The following is a 17,946-nucleotide window of genomic DNA, read 5'->3' on the forward strand; positions in this document are numbered from 1 at the left end:
AAGTCTATTTTTTTTGCACATTAGCAATGTTTTCTTTTAGTATCTGTTGCCCAAGCACATCTTTTACAATGCTTAAGCCAGACAAGATCAAAGGACATGATAAAAAAATGGAATATCCTTAAAAGCCGAATTTAGATAACATGACTGAGGGATAGTCTAGTGTTGGAGATAATGACCAATCCCAGAACAACTAAATTCCTCTAACTGAGGAATTGCTATTGTTCATTTTGGATTAAATGAAACGAGAATAAGTTTCCGTCTATACAACTGCTTCACAAGGAGACAGTCCACAGTAGTTATTGGACTTTGCAGTCACACTCTACCATACCCTGTAATACCTTTCACATGTAGACAGACCAGAAGGCACTTTGGCAGAGCAACACAGGAAATCCAGCACAACTCCTGCCCAGGCTTTTCCTGTCGCACAAGTGGAGAACAACTCAGTCTCCAGTTACAGTAGAACAACAGCTGAAAACAGAACTGCTATGAAACATCTTTCGCTATTACATTCACTTCACAAAAGTAATTCATACACAAAAAAACTTTGAGATTTATACACGTATAAGTATGTACACACATACAAAGAATTTTCATATATACACACAAAGGTGTGTGCATATATATAATTTATACATACATATGTATAAATAGATATACACATATAAGTATAAAATAGCAGAACTAAAAAAACAGTGACCTATTCTTGCTGCTTTGTGATGTATAAGGAAGGTCTAGAAGCATGTAGTTTTCTTTATCCTGGAAATACTAGAAATGTCAAGTCTGGTCTATCCTCTCTTTGCTGGAAGACTTCTTGGACATAAAAAGCCACAGCTAACAGAGCTTCTTACACACTGATTGAAGGTTAAAGTTTACAACTATAGATGGAAGTCTTTCCCAGTTATCTCTCAGCTATATGAACTATGTGTTAGCAATAGCTAAGTTTTAAATAGTCCAAATAAAAAGTAGACTTCAATTTATCCTTCAAGTGACAATACAGAATTCCTGACAAAAACAATTTCAAACAGAAGGCACAACATAAGAAAAATAAATCCTTTAGTATGAACAAAATGTCAATTTAAACCTCCTTTATACTACCTAAAAAGCAATAGAGAATGAAATCCTTTACATACATGATTACAAAAACACTTATTTGATTTGCTGATGTTGTATAAGTGAAACTGTATTATTTACCAAGTTTAGCAGTTGAAGGCACAATGGCTATCACTTCATCCACATCCCATACTATTTACAGTGAAAAAACAAACAAGGATCTCTAAGAAAAAAAGGAGATAAACACAGATGCACCCTGAGAAGTGAAATTTCATAACAAAAACATGTTTTGAAATACTGTTCTTTGTAAACTCCCATTATCTGAACCTGTGTTCTCCTATAACTAAAACAACAGTGTTCAATACTCAATTACAACGAAAAAATATTACTTGTAGATTAAAAAACTTAAAAGTTAAGTTTCCAAAAAAATAGAACAATCCAAACTCAACTGAAAGAAATGAGGTCCCACACAGAATCACACCACAGCTGACATCTGTCAGTGTGGAAAAATAAAGTAAATCAATCTAGATTGTCCAGTGTTCTGGAGAAAAAAAAAAAAGTTAAAAATGGAATGGCATAATCTATTTGGAAATCCCACAGTGCCACCTGTGTGAAGGAAAAATCAAAATCCAACTGTGCATACCCTTCTTTGGATCTGGAATTCCCAAAAGATTCTGTAAAATTTTAAAATCTGAAGTAAAAGGTCTTTCTATAAAATCAGATAAATGTTCTGTAGGTGTTTCATGACACGGTTTATAATGTATTGGCACCAGCACAAAGAGTTCAAAGCGTTCATTCAGGAGTCACAGAGATCGTCAAATTTTTAATGATTCGTAGCAGTCCTCTAGTAGCAGTTGGCTGTTTACTGCATAAACTGAAGTATTCCTTGCCAGTGATCTTCAGTGCAATAATGTACTTCTGCCAGACAAAATATTTTTCTTCTTATTCCAGTAGGTAGTAAGTGCCATCATTACAAGAACAGTGGAACCAGTATCAAATGACAGGCTGTATTTCATGGTCCATACTCATCAACAATGGCTAAAAAGGTAACATTCTCAACTCAAGCTGTACTAGTAATGTACACTAGCAGTACTATTCAAGGAGAAAGAAAAAAGAACAACTTCATCCAAGGAAGTGCAAAAGAAATAAACCTCTAGAATTTGTCCATTGACACAGTTTTTCTTCTCCAGAGGCTAAACAGTGTTAAAGAGAGAGAGTGCAATAGTAGTTTGAGCAATCACCTCTTGGAAAAACAAAAAAAAACCCACAAAACCAAAACCCATCTAAAACTAAGGTTTGGTGACTATTAAATCACCAAATCATATTGCCCTTGTTTTAAATCCACTGTATTTTCCTCGATGCTTTACTGGACAAAGATGTTTGTTTTTATACTTGACAGTAGATTTGATGCCAGTGTAAGGTACAGTTGCTAATGCATTACCATTCTTTATGGTACTCTGAATGATAACCAGATGCATCACAAATCAAGTCTTGACCATGACAGAAATTTTAAAAGAAAACTGCTCTGGAGTTTTCTACACATTACCAGTTACGACACTAAGTACCTGGCTCAAACTTTAATACCAAGAAGCAGCTGGCAATTTTCTCTTTTGTTTCTGCTCTAAGTTCAGGTGGAAGGTTCTTGCATTTATTTGTTGCTTAGGCTGGACTGTAAAACATCACTACATCTATTTCAGGTGGAGGAAGGGTGAAAAGTGTATCAGACTCAATTCATTGCCAAAAAAATCAAGACGACAAAGTGTCTTTTCAATTCATTCTTATACAAGCTTAAACAGGTTTTCAAACAACTAATTATAGGCCAGATCATAACAGCTTATGCTGCAGGCCGAACTAGAATGCTACAGTATCTGTGTATGTATATACAAATACATCTGTATACATTTATATACACACACATATACATAAAAAGAAAGCACCCATCTTTTCCTTACTGCTAAATATTGAACTTCTGCTTTCACCTGGATATTAACATAGTTTATTGTGTGTAACACCCTATAAAGGGACATTTAAGAAGACATTATTCATTTTCTTCTCATTAAAGCCACACATATGGCTGGTATCTGAAAACATGCAGTGCGACCAATTAACACAGAGTAAAACAATTCTTAGTTACAATATCAACTCTAAGAAATGCATAATATATTTAAATGTGTTTTACCCATTTGTGTAGATAATTAATACTTTCCACTATTTCATAGAGGATTTATATTCTTCTTCAAAAAAGTCAGCACAAATTCACAGGAAACAACTCTGTCAGACAAATTCCACAGCAGCATATGTACTGAGTCACTGGGTGAAGCTCTTTTTTATGAACACATTAGGAAAATTGGCATTCAGTTCTAGGACAACTCTATTATCAATCTGTGAACAGAAGGACACATCCAGTAAAGAAAGATCTTTACAAGACTCCAGCAATTTTCTTAAAGATGCAGGGCTTACCATCCTCGTCCCTGTTCAAAAACGAAAAAACAAAACAAAACAAATTGTAAAGTTACTGAGAACAGAATTTATTTTTTTATTAAAGTTGCTAATACTGACATGAAAAAATGCTACTATAATACAATTTTTATTTAGATTATTTCAATTAGATTTCAAGTTCAAAGTTTCTCAGAGACAGTGCAGAAATTTTACCTTTAAGAAGCCTATTGTATTTTCTTAACACAGCTGCATAAGTAAATCCACCATTTTCTACCGGGGGGCAACTTTACAACTTCAAGCTGAGTCTCTAACTACAGAAGCCAAGTACCCAAAGCCACCAGACCTCCCAGTGACCAGATGCAGGGCTTTGGCAGCAAGCAACACAATACACTCATGCTCTCAAGACTCCTGCTGACTGCACTGACCAGCACAGCACAAAACCTATTGTGGGCTACTCCAATTCCAAACACATTAGCAAGGCTTCTAAGGACTCTAGAGTGAGCACAGGTATTATGCACATGCAGGGGGAAGTTGTTTGAGAGACTACGAAGCATCCCTATATATATGCTCACAGTAACAGAAAACACACTATTTATCCCTGCCAAAAAAGTGACCACAGTGACTGAATTCTTAAGTGTCACACAAGGTCAGATCAAGCATGGGATTCGGTCAGAAATCAAATAAATGGGTGTTTATAAGCATGCATCCACACACTCATTATAGTTGATGGAAATCTAGTCAGTACAGTCAATGGTGCATAGCACATGATTCAGCTGACTGGGCTGCCTGAAGTGCCTAGTGCCCCTTGGGGTTCCTTCCACCATGCAGAACATCCACACAGAGCTGGCAGACAGGACACTGGAGCCAGAGGAGGAGACTCATGCCTTACTAGAGTGGCTGGAAGCCAGACAGGTTACTCTGGGCAAGTGAACCAAGCCTGGATGCCTGCAGTGGGCTAAAATTGCTCATCAGGCTCTCCTGGCTCTAAAAAGAGTTTACACATCCAACATGACTGCAGACAACTCTCGGTAGACACCTCAACTTACACAGCTCCATCTTGAGCTGAATTGCACCCCAAAAAGTCATCTAGTCCAGGATTTTGTCTATGGCCAGGGACAATCATGCTTACAAAAAAAAGGCAAGACCAGATTTTTAAAGCAGCTTTTCACTGGTGGATCTTCCCAACTGCCAAAAATTATCAGTTATGGGATTTCTGAAGCTACTGTTCATGAATGCTACTACTTCTTTGAACTTCTTTATACTTATGGCCCATTCATATGAACTTCTACAGTTTAAATATATGCTAAAAAAAAAAAAACAACCCCAAACCCACTGCCTATTAATTGCAATAACTAAGGGGTAATGAGTCATAAAGCAGTGAGAGATCATTCCCAGTTCACTATTTCCATATCATTCATAATCCTATGGACATCTCTTCTGTTCCCTCAAGGCTGTCTGTTTTGCAGACTCTTTTGCATCTCAGATGACCCCTGTTGTCTTGCTTCTGCACTGATTTAGTACCTTTGAAACTGGATGACCAGAACTATACAGCACACTGAGCACAAAGTCATTAACTGTATAAGAAGGTCTTACGGTGTTTTCTCCATTTCTCTCCTAAGGAATCTTAACTTCTTTGCCCATTAGAATGATGTTGAGAAATGAGCTGATGTTTTCCAAAAATTGTCCCCAGGATCTCTCTCCTACAAAACAGTAACTAAGATAAAGCCACCCCCCACCATATGCTTAGTTAATGTTATTTTGCCTCATGCGATTACTTAGCACTTTATGGAACAGTTTTCCTCCCGCTTTATCATCTGTTTACTAAGTACTATAAGATCTTTCTACGATTTTTCACTGTTAAATTCTTCAGCTTAAGTTTCTTCTACCCTGAACACCTGGGCATTATCCTTTGGTACAGTACGATGCACCCCTTTACCTGGATTACTTATAAACAGATCAGTACGGACTCTTGGTGACCAGAGCAGTGACGTAACTTCGTTGTGAAAAGAGACGATACGTTCTTGTCCTCTGTTGTCTTTGAAACACTCATAATCCAGAAAGGCAACAGCTAGGTTACAAAAGCAGAACCTCCTTGGCTAAAGCTTTTGAAAAGCCAAGCCTCTATGGACCTGATCAATGCTCACTTTCACCAAGAACTCCAATGAATTCTAAAATACTGAAGAGACATAACTACACTATCCTCACAGGGATGCAGTTCTCCTTCAAAACATCATAATGGCCTTCATGCCACTGACTGACTTTCTTACAGTTGCAACTGGTTTACACAGAGTAAAAGACAACTGTTCTGTAGCTTCTAACCTGTACCCTCTACAGAAAATTGTGGCATGTTTGTAACCCTTCATTTCTGTAGTGCTGAGGCTGATTTAAGTGACAGATCACACAGCAGAAATAAGATTTCCACAGCCCTGTATTTGAGCTCATTTACAACTGCTGCATAAATACCATTTAGTCCTAACAATTTATTATAGTTCAATGTATTGATTTGTTCAAAAGCTTTCTGTATTGGCATTCCAATTTAAGGCAGCTTTCCAGGCTAATCTCCTGGAAAGAATGGCTCTGATGTAGCAGCCTACTTGATATCCCCCTTGCCACAAACGCTAATGGACAAACAGCGCTGCTGCAACGGCATTCTGGAATCTGAGTGATCCTTTACATCTGGAGTATCTACCAATCTCAGTAACTCTCCTGTAAACTTCTAACATATCTGAAAAACAGTTTTAGCATTTACCTTTAGCCAATGATTCCTTAAAAATCACATATTGCTTTACTATGATTCTGTTTTACTTTCTGGAGTTCCTCTTCCCATTTTCCTTCTCTGAACAGGATTCATTTCCAGAACGATGCCTCTGGTTTTGGCAGTATCCTGTACTCTTCTGCATAAGCAAGTGTGTATCTAAGTGTGGTCTTCTTCCATGGTATGCTCTCAGATTAGTTGATTTGAGACATCATCTAACATCACACCCAAAAACAGTCTTTGCTATCATGCCCCCGGATTTTACCTCACCTACTCGGAGGTAATCAAAGCTTGTCATTATTATTGTGATTTTTAACTCTGTTATCCTTGTATGATCACTGCCACCACAATCATCTGGTGGTTGATATAACAGTCCCTATGGCCAGACACAGAAATTCCATAATACGCTTTAGTTACTTACTTCACCTGACCACAAATTTTACCAGAGTACCACTGTCCTACCATCATGATCTGCTCTACCATTCCAACTGAAACTCTAGGAGCAAAACATTATGCTATCTTTTTTCCACCAAGCTTTAAAATTGCTACTGCATCAGCACCTTCATTTAAAACCAGTCTCATTTACGCATCACAGCTTTTACGCTTCAAGATCCAAATGTGCGTTTCTACAGAAATGTTAGATCTAGATGCCTAGCCACAGATTTTTTGTGTAGGATGTTCTTCATTCCTTCCTACCTGAACTTCAACAGTTCTCCTACCGTTTCATCTAAGACTAAGATTTTTAGTGGATTTGTAACTAAGCAGGCCATCCTAAATTGCATGTTTTACCACACCCGTTTCCTTTTTCCTCCTCAGACTTAAAATTTTATGTTAGGAAATACCTTTTCCTAAAAGCTATCTGATTGGGGTTTGCTTATTCACACCACAGGATAAGTAAACATCACCCACAATCTTATTTTCATTTATAACATGTACAATTAGTGATGTATCTTTCTTAAAAGTACATTCAAAAGCAATTCAGAAGTGTAATATAGCACATTTCCTTTGCTTTTGAAAGGCTGACAACTTATCCTGCTAGTTACCTATATAGCGCATTATTCTAGAGTTTGGAGGCTTTTGAACCTTTGTTATTTACTACAACTTTTTCTCATGAACTAATCGGCCATTTCTCAGAATATATACATAACCAGTATATTAAAATCTGCTCTTTAATTTTTGTTCAGTTTATTCTCTGGTATCACCTTTGTAAAAGGCACTTCTGAGTAATGACTTATTTGTTAGAATGATCATGTTTACCAGCTGTAAATTATTTGATTTATATCATATATCCAAGTCTTCAAATTCTAGAACTGTTCAGGAGACCTGTGTATGATGGCTATAAAAACTGCCAGAGCCCAGATTTCTAGGGCAAGAGATACTACTACACACCAAATAATATTTAAGAGTAGAGACCCTGAAAATAACTATCACTATTCCCTCAAATGTTCTTACTTTTCCTTCTCTCGCCTAGACCAGACAGATTAGCCTTTTATTCTTTACATTTTATTCAATCTATTGCACACAATTCAAATTCAGAATTTTAACGTGCTACACATTTTCATGTTTGAATTGACTAACTATGTGTTGATTCTCTCAAGATAAAGCTGAAAGTTTTGACAGCTGGCAAGGGGGCAGTTGGGTTTTCTGTTGCTCAGGAAGGTGTGGGAGGTGTTGGTATGTAGATAGGAATACATGAATTTTGTGTTAACAAGGGTGTCTACTTTTCATTACTCTTTTTGTGCAGGACAGAGGCAGTCAGGACTTTTGGGGAGCGAGGTTAAGATGATTTAATCTCCATCCTTGACAGCAGTTGGTAGACCCACAGCAACAGAACTAAGCAGCTGATATGATGTACAAGAAAAGCTTTTGGCACTGCCAATACAGGTTGTCATCTGACTCGGCACATTGCTCAACAGGGATTACAGTTTGAAGACTAGTTTTTAACTACAGGTCTAGAGGTGTCCACTTTTTTGATAGCACTGGATGATGTACTCCATCATTATAAAACTGTCAGATGATCACAGTCAGATCATTCCGCTGCAGGGTGGAAACCTGCCACGTCAGTCAGTGGAAAAGATGTGGGCAGAGAAGGAAATGATACTTGTAAACAGGCAGCTCAGTATGTAATGGGTAAAAGAAATCTCAGAACTCAAACTTCAAGAAGCACACCCTCATATACTCAGTGACACACTTACATCATGCTTCCTCTTCCAAATTGTGTTATAATACAGCAGATATGGATCCAACCCACGATTTAGGTACTTAAACATAAATTTACTTTCTTAAGTATGTTTTACACACCACAAACACAGCTACCCATCAAACAATGCTTTACATGGGCTATTAAGTTTATGGAGCCCTTGAAAACCAAGAATTTTCATCTTCTGTGGGGTCCTCTGATTCTGTAACAAGGAATTGCCAAATGATAGTGGAGAGGTTAAGTAAAGGACACACAGGTAGCAAGTTGCAGGATCTACCACCTGAAGACAGCATCCAGGGTATACATAACATTCATTTTGAGATACTTAAAACAAATGACACAGTTCAACAAGATTTCTTTCAGAGGCGTAGACTCTCCAGTCCTGAAGCTATTGTGATGATAAATAATTTATAACTGAAACAAGAAGTTTTCCCTGACAAGTTTATAAGTTCTAACAATTGCAGAGAGAAACCAGCATTGTCAATGCTGGTACCTACAGGGCAAGGTAAGACATTCTGATCCCTACTTAGGTAAGTGCCTATATACAGTAAAAAACATCAAGCTTTTATACAGCTTTGTTGAAGCAAAGTAAGTTCCCTTACAGCATGCACTGCTAACCCAGCAGTAATACTTCTACACCCTTCACAATGCATGTACAAGCCAGGCATTTCTGTACTTGGGAGATGACAAAGGATATAATGAGAGCACCTCTCATTCATTCATATCACAGAGAAGACCCACTGTTCAAGGTTACTCTTGCAAAGCTGAGCACTGACCTCAGGCCTCTAACAGCTTCAGACCTGTTGTCACACTTCTTCAAAAGGACAAAAACATATTAAGCATTTATGTAGCTTATAGAAACAGGATGGCCCTACATCAGCTGCCAAAAGTTAGAACACATACAGAGATTTATGACTTTCTTGGTACTCCTGCACTGTGAGAGACTAGCTCTTTAGATCAGACAACAGAGACTTCTGCACTTATGTGGGAACACCTGGCAACTCTACCTCCAGATGACCTAATGTGGTTCTACTTGACTACTCTTTCTTTTAACCACAGACTGTAATGGTTCCCATATTGAGACAAATAAACAGTTTCCTTGCTGTTGCCAAAAAAGCTGGGTAACTCCTTCATATATATCACCTCATACTGACTCGTTCACAGCAGATGACAACCTTTTTTCCACCCTACTAAGTATTCCTCTGAAGGAAGAAAGTGAGGTCTGGAAGGTGGATATTAAGGTTTTTGGTAACATCTTGCAGATAGTTCAACTGGATATCTCAGATATCCCCTGGAGAGTATTTATCTAAAACCAACATGCAGTCTCACTGAGAAAGTTTTACTACAAATCTACTTGACTCAGGAATACAATGTTAAGCACCCAGGGAAAAGGACAAATTCCTTTTCCACATTCACCTGTTATTTTTCCACAAAAACATCAATAAGATCTCAAACTGAATTCAAATGCTAAAGAACTGTGGCAACAAACCTCTACTGCTGTCAGTGAGGCAACAGAAGTAGCAGACTATCCATAGACTTAACACAGCTGAACTATTCACTGGGCAGCCTCTGGTGTAGTGAAAAGGTCAGACCACTTTGTGGGCAGACACAACACCATTGTAATAGAAATGCATTGAAGTGGGTGGTCAGGAGACCATACGTGCTTATGAAAGACTTCATTCACTATGCCATTTGGAAATTTTTCATGTCTGAATAGGGAAATGTGCCCTTGATAATCTAGCTACAAAACAGATTCCTTTAAGGATACGCAAAACACATTACCTCCCATGGACATATACATCAAGTCTCTACAATTTGTACTAGGTGGAGTTAAGTTTATATCTGTTCATCCTCCCTTCTCATGTTGGTCAGAATGCAACCTTCTCAGAGATGAGTAAAACAGTATTTCATGATAGAAGAGTGTATATACTAGCTATACTGGAGCAACAATCTGAGGTCATATGGTAAATTTTTTGTAATGAGAAATGCTGATAGCCTTAAACTTGAGTTGAGGGCTTTCAATTCTTTCCAGCATCTCTCTCAACCTAAATGTAGTATTTTCCTTAAAACCATTAAATATTAAAAATATACAGTGCAGCTACTTTATTCCATTTCGTTTAAATCTTCTCTTGCAACTAAACCTGTGAAAATAAAGTCAGTAAAAGCATGAAGAAATTTCTCCAACATTGATGTCAAATATCCCTCGCATCCTACATTATTTTAAGAAAAGAACCTCATATTTCACTATAAAAAGAGTAAATTCAGTATCATGCAAAACTACACTTTTCAAAGTCCCTATTCAAGAGTTCAAAGTATATTTACTTTAGATTTCTAAAAATATTTTTAACTATAGAAGCTGCAGAGGATTAGAAATTTAAGATTTATAGGCTTTTTGCCCCTCATTACTGCATTCCCACCTTACTAGAAAGTCCATTTTAAGTTTTTGCCGTTAATTACCTTTTCTTCTTTAATGAGTCAAATCCACTTCCTTGTGACAAAGAAATTCACTATTGTTTGGTGTATGTATATTGCACAAAAGCAGGAATCTGTTTATCGATCACAGACTCACACTATAAATATACTTTGTCACACTTCATAGAAATACAACAACAAAGGCAAAAGAAGGATAAGAAATTGGATCTTCTGATAGTCAAAAGAGAAAGATTTCAATTAAAAAAACCCTCATGATCATGAAACTAAGAGTTACTGGAAAGATCTTGTACTTAAATCTCAGTTTAAGCAACTCCTACTAAGCAGTCAAATTACACAGTTGGTATAAATCCACTGAATCCTGAGTCAGAAACTCACTGCAGTGAGTAAAACTTCCCTCCGTGTTTTTTTTATATGCTAAATCATAATTTTAATAAATATTTAAGTATGTCTATAAGACAGTTATGTCTTAAGGACTCCTTTTTAACCACAAGATGTTTGAGACACAGTAAAATAAACACCAGTATTCCCGCATTTTCTTACCCAATATATCCAGCTGCCGTAAATGCGTACAGTTAGCAGCAAGCTCCTCAATGTCGGTGTCACACACAGACCTGTTGGCTGTAAGAAAGAGCTTTTGCAAGTTTGGGAGTTTACGTGCAAGGTTTGTGAAACAGCCTGTACTGCTCTGTAACGTAGGGCACCAGCCAAGATCAAGTTCTTCCAAAAGCTGGCAGCCTGAAGCCAGTTCTGCTATTCCACTTTCAGTTATGTTTTTGCATCTCCACAAATCCAGACTGCGAAGCTTTTTGCATTTTGCTCCCATCATGCTTGCTATAAGATCATAGTCTTCAATCTGCAAGGAAAGCAAACACTTTGTCATGTATACCGTCTTTCCAGACATACATAGGTGTTTCAAGGTTTGCTTGCTAACACACCTACAGATCTGTCTTAAGAATTTGGCATTTCTAAAGAGCTCTGAAAAATATTCATTGTCGAGTACAATGAGGTCTACTTTTACAAAAGACAAAAGTAAAATAAATTTCCTATCAACCCCGATACAGGTGCTTTTAAATTCACTTAATACTAAGGAGCAGTGAAAATGCAGTGAGTTTCTTTTCTTTGAAAAGCCCTTTTTTTTTTCCAGAGTTGTTTTTCCTTTAAAAGATTACTAAAACTGTTTTTATGACCATAGGCACTGCAACTATAAGCACATGCAGACTGAATAATGTGCCTATTTCCATTCTAGTTCAATCAGTTGCTGCATCTCTTTATAGTGGTCTTATTAGTTACCTTGGTCAAGACAAAGGGACTGAAACAGGGTCCCACTATACAGGCAGAAGGAATGAAATCTACTATCAAAAACCACAGGAAGACAAGGACAGTTAGAAAAACATAGTCACGCTGCCTTCCTCTTCCACCCATGAGTCAAAGCAGGGAAGGCTGAGCCAATTCTGCTTTGTCACTTGCTTCTTGAACTACAAGGAAGGTCAGCTAAGTCTCCCTGACGAGTGATCTGGCATATCTACAGTCAGGGACAGCAGCAAGCCAGGATCCCTCCACACACAGCCCTGGCATGCACATGCAACACTGCTCAGGTGAGCGCCCTGCTGTCCCTGTGTTCGCTTTCTTTAAATCCATGGGTGTACCCAGCAAGTCTATGACTCAAATGGCTTTTGCTGAAAGTATTTCTCCCATGGTTATCACTGTAGGGTCAGACAAGCATTAATCTGCTAGGAAAGATGATTTGGTCTGAATAAAAATAAGTAAGTCTTGATCATTAGTTTTGGAAAGAGAAAGTGATTACACATGTAAAGAATGACCAAAAATTTACGAAGAGGCTGAAGAACTATGAGAAAGCCTACAAGCTATGTTTTAGGCCTACTGAACTAGTAAGTACATAACCCTTAAGTGTATGACTAAGCTGCATTAATCTCGGACCTTTCAAGAGAGTATAGTATAATATCAACCTAGCATTTAAAACATCTTCATGAAACATAAACCCAGACTGAGTTCCAAAGCAAGCATGTGCACACACACATACACCCCCTCAACGAGTTGTGTATGTACTCACCATGACGCAGCTGCCCAGGCTGAGGTGCTGCAGCTCCGAGCAGAAGTTCAGAATGCTGAGCAGGGCTGTTTGCTGCCACGGGGGAACACATCAGAAGGAAATATGGAAAGCGAGACAAAGAGAAGAGGTCAATTAGACATTAAAGGCTGTCACCACATTTCCTGAAATACAGCTCAAAACTCTGTTACAGACACCACAAATGCCACTTAATGAGTCCCTGGGTACTCTACCCATTGATTGACTTAAAGCAACGGTAATCGTTACAAACCTTTATACAAGTCACTTTCGATGTGGTTTTGCATTGCCCTGAAGATACCTACATACCCATGACCTATCCGCTCATTTCCCACAGGAAAGCTGCTGAAGAAGTGTGGCAAGTTCAAATAACAGGCGAGGCCAGCCTGAAAACACAGAGGGCTGGTGACATACCAGAACAATAGCGGAGGCTCTGACATTCGCTGATCAACTGCAGCCTGATGGAACTGCCAATAGAGCTGTGCAGCATCAGGACCAGGCTGGTGACTTTAATGTCAAAGGAGTCTCCATGCTGACAAGGATGCTGACAACCACTGAGCACCTGTCACTACTAGCATGCAGACTGAAACAGATATAATGTGTATTTTACAGTCATGTTCCTGCCATTTAACATGGCCATTCTTTTCAGAAAATACTGCACATTGCTCAGCCTGAAATTGGACTGGAACATCAGATGCATCTTACAAAATGTAAAGTACGCGGCTGTTCTGTTCCACAACAAGGGAAACTTCACGGGTTTGAATTTCTGTTTCCAAGATACAAAAAAGACTCTTCTGCATTGTGTGTAGCCATATTTTGTTTTGTAGTTAGAAATACACACAGTGCAGAAAAGAACGTAGTCTAGGATTCACACTGCAAATAGCTGTGCATCATACTTCAAACATTCATCACTGTTAGGACTTTGTAATCTGTGTGAGCTTGAAAACAGGAGTTGGTTTCACAACATATTAACAATAAAAGTCTCGATTTCTACAGGATATACAACAGTTTCTAGTAAAAAAAAAACCCAAGCAATATACAAGGGACAAAATAATCTACTGCTAATAAGCAGAATTCCTACAAGAATACTAGTCAAAAATATTTGTACACATGGGTAGTATGATTTATACAGTTTTTTAAAGATAGAGATTTACATGCTTTCAGAAAGTTTACAGTGAAATGCTTTACTTGGTTTCCTTAGTTTGTTCTATTGTAATGAAACTTGGCAGGAACATGATCCTTTGTCATACCACCGTGAAGAAATATTTGATCCCTTGCACTGAAAGGCTGGCACACACAGAACAAGGACATAGCATGGGGTATTCATGGAGACCACTTCAGACATCTAATTTAGGTGTCTCCAGGGAGCAATTAGAAACACCCAACACTTGACATGTATGAAACCCCAGCTTCCAACTTGGCCTTCTAAGATTTGATTTCCCAAAGGCAGCCTAAAAGTAGATGCTATGAGTAAGCCTTTCTCACATATATCTTTGCAGAGGTCTTACAAGCCACTGTCTGCTTGCTTGCTTTACTTTCATTCATGTTTTTAAAGAAAAAGGTAGCTAGGGAATTAAACACAAAAGCATTAAAAAGTCATTATTAAGGAGGTAACACTTAAGAACACTTTAAAGCTAGTAAATGTGTAAATATCCGATACATTTTAAATAACATACTTAAGCAAATGCTTCATTTGGATCATTAAACCTGAATAAATAAGTAACTCTAAGAGAATGAGCCATAATCTTTACTATTTAACACAGTGAAAGCTGTGAGCTTTAGAACCTACTCAGGTGCACAAATTAAAAGCAAAATCCCAAACCCCTCTCCACAAACCTTAAATATCAGAGCTAAACAAATCAGTCTCTAACTGCACACAGAATTCTAAACAGGGTTTCTGCAGGTATTCAGGTGACTCCACAGGGAAGCTGAATACCTTGCTGCATTCCACCATGTTAATTTTTAGCAGTGGTTTCCAGACTGGAATTTAAACACTGGCCTGAAAGGACAGGAAGCAGAATTATCTTTCCTTAACTGACACAAACAGTGTAAAAGTGAACAGTCACTCTGAACAGCTTGTAGGATGTGATATCAATTTCATACTACTACTCCTTCAGAGAGGAGTGAAATAGGTAGGCAGACTAATATTCATAGTTATCTTGATTAGAGAACTGAGCTTCTTTAGTTAAACAGGAATGTGATGCATCTCTCAGAACACTTTTTGTAACCCCTCTCTAATTTGAGACAGTCCTTCCTGTATTGATGCGCACCGAGTTCACATTTTCAAAGGTCTTTTCACAACATACAAAACCTAAACTATTATTTCAAACAATTATTTTTAAAAAACCAAACCATTTTTAAAAATCACTAGGAATGGGGGTTATGGAAGGGAACTTGGTAGAACACCATGTCGTACAATCACAAATCACGCCAAATCAAGCCCAAGAGTAAACAACTACTTACTCAACATTAATTATACCAGCTACATTAACTCCTCTTCTGGGGCACATACATGCCCACACACACCAAATCAGATCTCTTTCAGAAGCAGTGTCTGTTCTTCTGTAACTGAGGTGGGGTTTGCATATGTCAAGAAAGAAGAAAAAACCCTTTGTGCATGCCTAGTTGTGCCTCAGTCAATTGAGAATCCAGGTGGCTAAGGACATGAAAATAGCAGGAGAGAATGGCAGCTCACAGAATCCATATGCACTACATATAGAAGGACTATCATTGTAATAACCTGTCTGTTTCAAACCATCTGTCTGTACAACTCATCTCTCTGACTTGCAATACAAAATGAGAGATAACACTCCTGTTTAAGCAATGGAGAAGAGCAAGGCAATCACCCAACCCTGAAGCTGTAACACAGGCCAAACTTCAGATATTAGAGTGCTTTATAAGAGGAGCTAAGAGGCCACCTAAATCCTGGATCAGCAAGCTTTAACCTGGAGAGAGTCTGATTTCACTTTCCCAGGCAAGCAGAGACAGTCAAATCAAAGCCTACCCATGTAATACCATTCTTGAACCTAGTAGCCAAGACATGTATAGTTTGGAGATTTTTTGAGTTTTCCCTGAACCAAAGGCAAGGTTTGGCTTAGTATCTGCTCCCCTTCAGAGACTGAGAAAAGAAAAAAGTGGAGGATTAAAAAAACAAAACTCCAAAACAAAACAAATACTCTGGAAACAAGAATTATTCTTCCTTCGTAGAGTAATGTATGGCAGGGCTTCAGTGGTCTAAATTTCTTCTGCCATCCAAGCCAGAACAAAACCTACTAAAATAATTAATTTTTATAAGATGGCACAGACAACAGGAAGAATCCGAACGGGCCAAATAGAATGGTCTACCCTATCCCTCCATTGCCAGGAAAGGTGTTTTCAGATGAGAAAAACAGACAGTGCAGGAGTTGCTTGAGAGAAGTCTCTGACATCAAACTGATCAGAAGGATATGATACTGCCACTAAACACAACCTCAGGGCACAGCAGTTAATCCTACACCTCAGAAAAAGGAAACAGACTGCCTGAAGAGTCTCTGAAGTCTTTCTGAGCTGGTCAGACAAATGTCTGCCAGAAAGGACAGAGCTCATCTTGTCTTGGACAAGAGAAGAGATAAGATTATCACCTGAAATCCTAACTTACTCCACATGAGACAGGTGAGAGGTCTGCCCAAACATGGAAGTCCTCCACTGTAATACAAGACAGCCTGGAAGACATTTATGTGCTGTGCATACTTCAACTAAACAGTTGATACTGGACTAACCTGTATCCTATATGTCTTTGTAAAGACATCACGGTTAAGTTGTTTTGACTTAGATGTTGCAAGAGTGTTGCTGGTTTGAACAGACAACCCATCAGTGGAGAAACCAAATACTGGTGCCAGGGTAATACACTTGGCAAGACTGAATCTTGCTTGACTTTTTTTCAGGATTTTTTTCATTCATGATCCAGCAGGAAGTGCAAATCATTTCTGATGTTAGTATAAGGAAAGCATCCAACAGATAGCCTGAGCTCAAATGGAAAAACAGAAAAATCTTCTGTAGCAGATGTCACTCACCTGTGAATTATGCACTTTGAATATTTACACATTGCAGTTTCATTGTCAAGTAGTCCAAGATAAAAAAAAATACAAAAGGTTTAAAAAAATACAAATTATGCACTATAATACGGCTATCACATAATGGCTGTGCTACAATAAAAGACATGAAAATAAATGCCCCACAGTGTGCCTCTGGAAGATTAAAGGAAGAGCTTAAGAAAAACAACAAAGTTTTACTTTTAGGGTTGTGATAGGGAAGAAACAGCCCGCACCTTTTCATAAACTTTCTTTTTATAGAGGAATCTTAAAAACTACTTTTAAATTGTTACTTTTTATGCTGGGAACAAACAACAGGCTGTTTTTTACCCTTCTCAGAAGAACTGTGTCTGACATAAGTTGGGAATTCTTCCAGACCCTCAATGAAACAACTTGAGAGCCTAAATCTTTCACACAACTTTTATTCTCCTACAATTTTTTCTTCAAATTTTTCAATGAAGTCAATGCTAAAAGTAATCTTAAAGTTTCATTAAAACCTGCTTCCTCCCTTCTTTAAATACAGTTTCCCTTGCTTGCTCTGCTTTTAATCACAGTTATTAATTCTCCAGTCAATGTCTTTGTTCAAGAAAAAATTGAATTATGCAGGACTTAAATTTTTTATGTTAAAAAAATAAAATTTAAGGTAAGGGTAGAAAAAAATTCCTTATAATTCCCACCTGCCCCCCAACTGCACTGTATGAGAGGACAACCAAAGTTGTATTACTTTTTCTTATCATTTCCAAATGACGACCTCAGCTCTAACCCTCTCTGCCCTATCCCCGCCAACCCCTGTAGTCTCCACTTACATTCAAATACTTATATAACATCAGTTGCAGGCAGATATCAGATAACATGCCTACATTTGCAAGCTCGCCACAACAAGAATATTGCATTTTCCCACAGTATCAAAGAA

At 38.0% G+C, this 17,946-nt stretch overlaps 1 protein-coding gene across 1 annotated transcript in view; it reads right to left on the reverse strand.

The window, feature by feature from the left end:
* Positions 1-681: 681 nt before the first annotated feature.
* FBXL4 (F-box and leucine rich repeat protein 4) overlaps positions 682-17,946 on the reverse strand; it is a 62,119-nt gene continuing 44,854 nt past the window's right edge. The window contains exons 7-9 of the mRNA XM_074896079.1: positions 12,949-13,020; positions 11,418-11,730; positions 682-3,521 (exon numbers count right to left, since the gene is read on the reverse strand). Coding sequence (XP_074752180.1) covers positions 3,358-3,521; positions 11,418-11,730; positions 12,949-13,020 — 549 coding nt within the window. The 3' untranslated portion in view covers positions 682-3,357. The remainder of the gene's footprint in view (positions 3,522-11,417; positions 11,731-12,948; positions 13,021-17,946) is intronic.

This window comes from Athene noctua, chromosome 1, assembly GCF_965140245.1.
Source record: "Athene noctua chromosome 1, bAthNoc1.hap1.1, whole genome shotgun sequence".
Taxonomy (NCBI): Eukaryota; Metazoa; Chordata; class Aves; order Strigiformes; family Strigidae; genus Athene; species Athene noctua.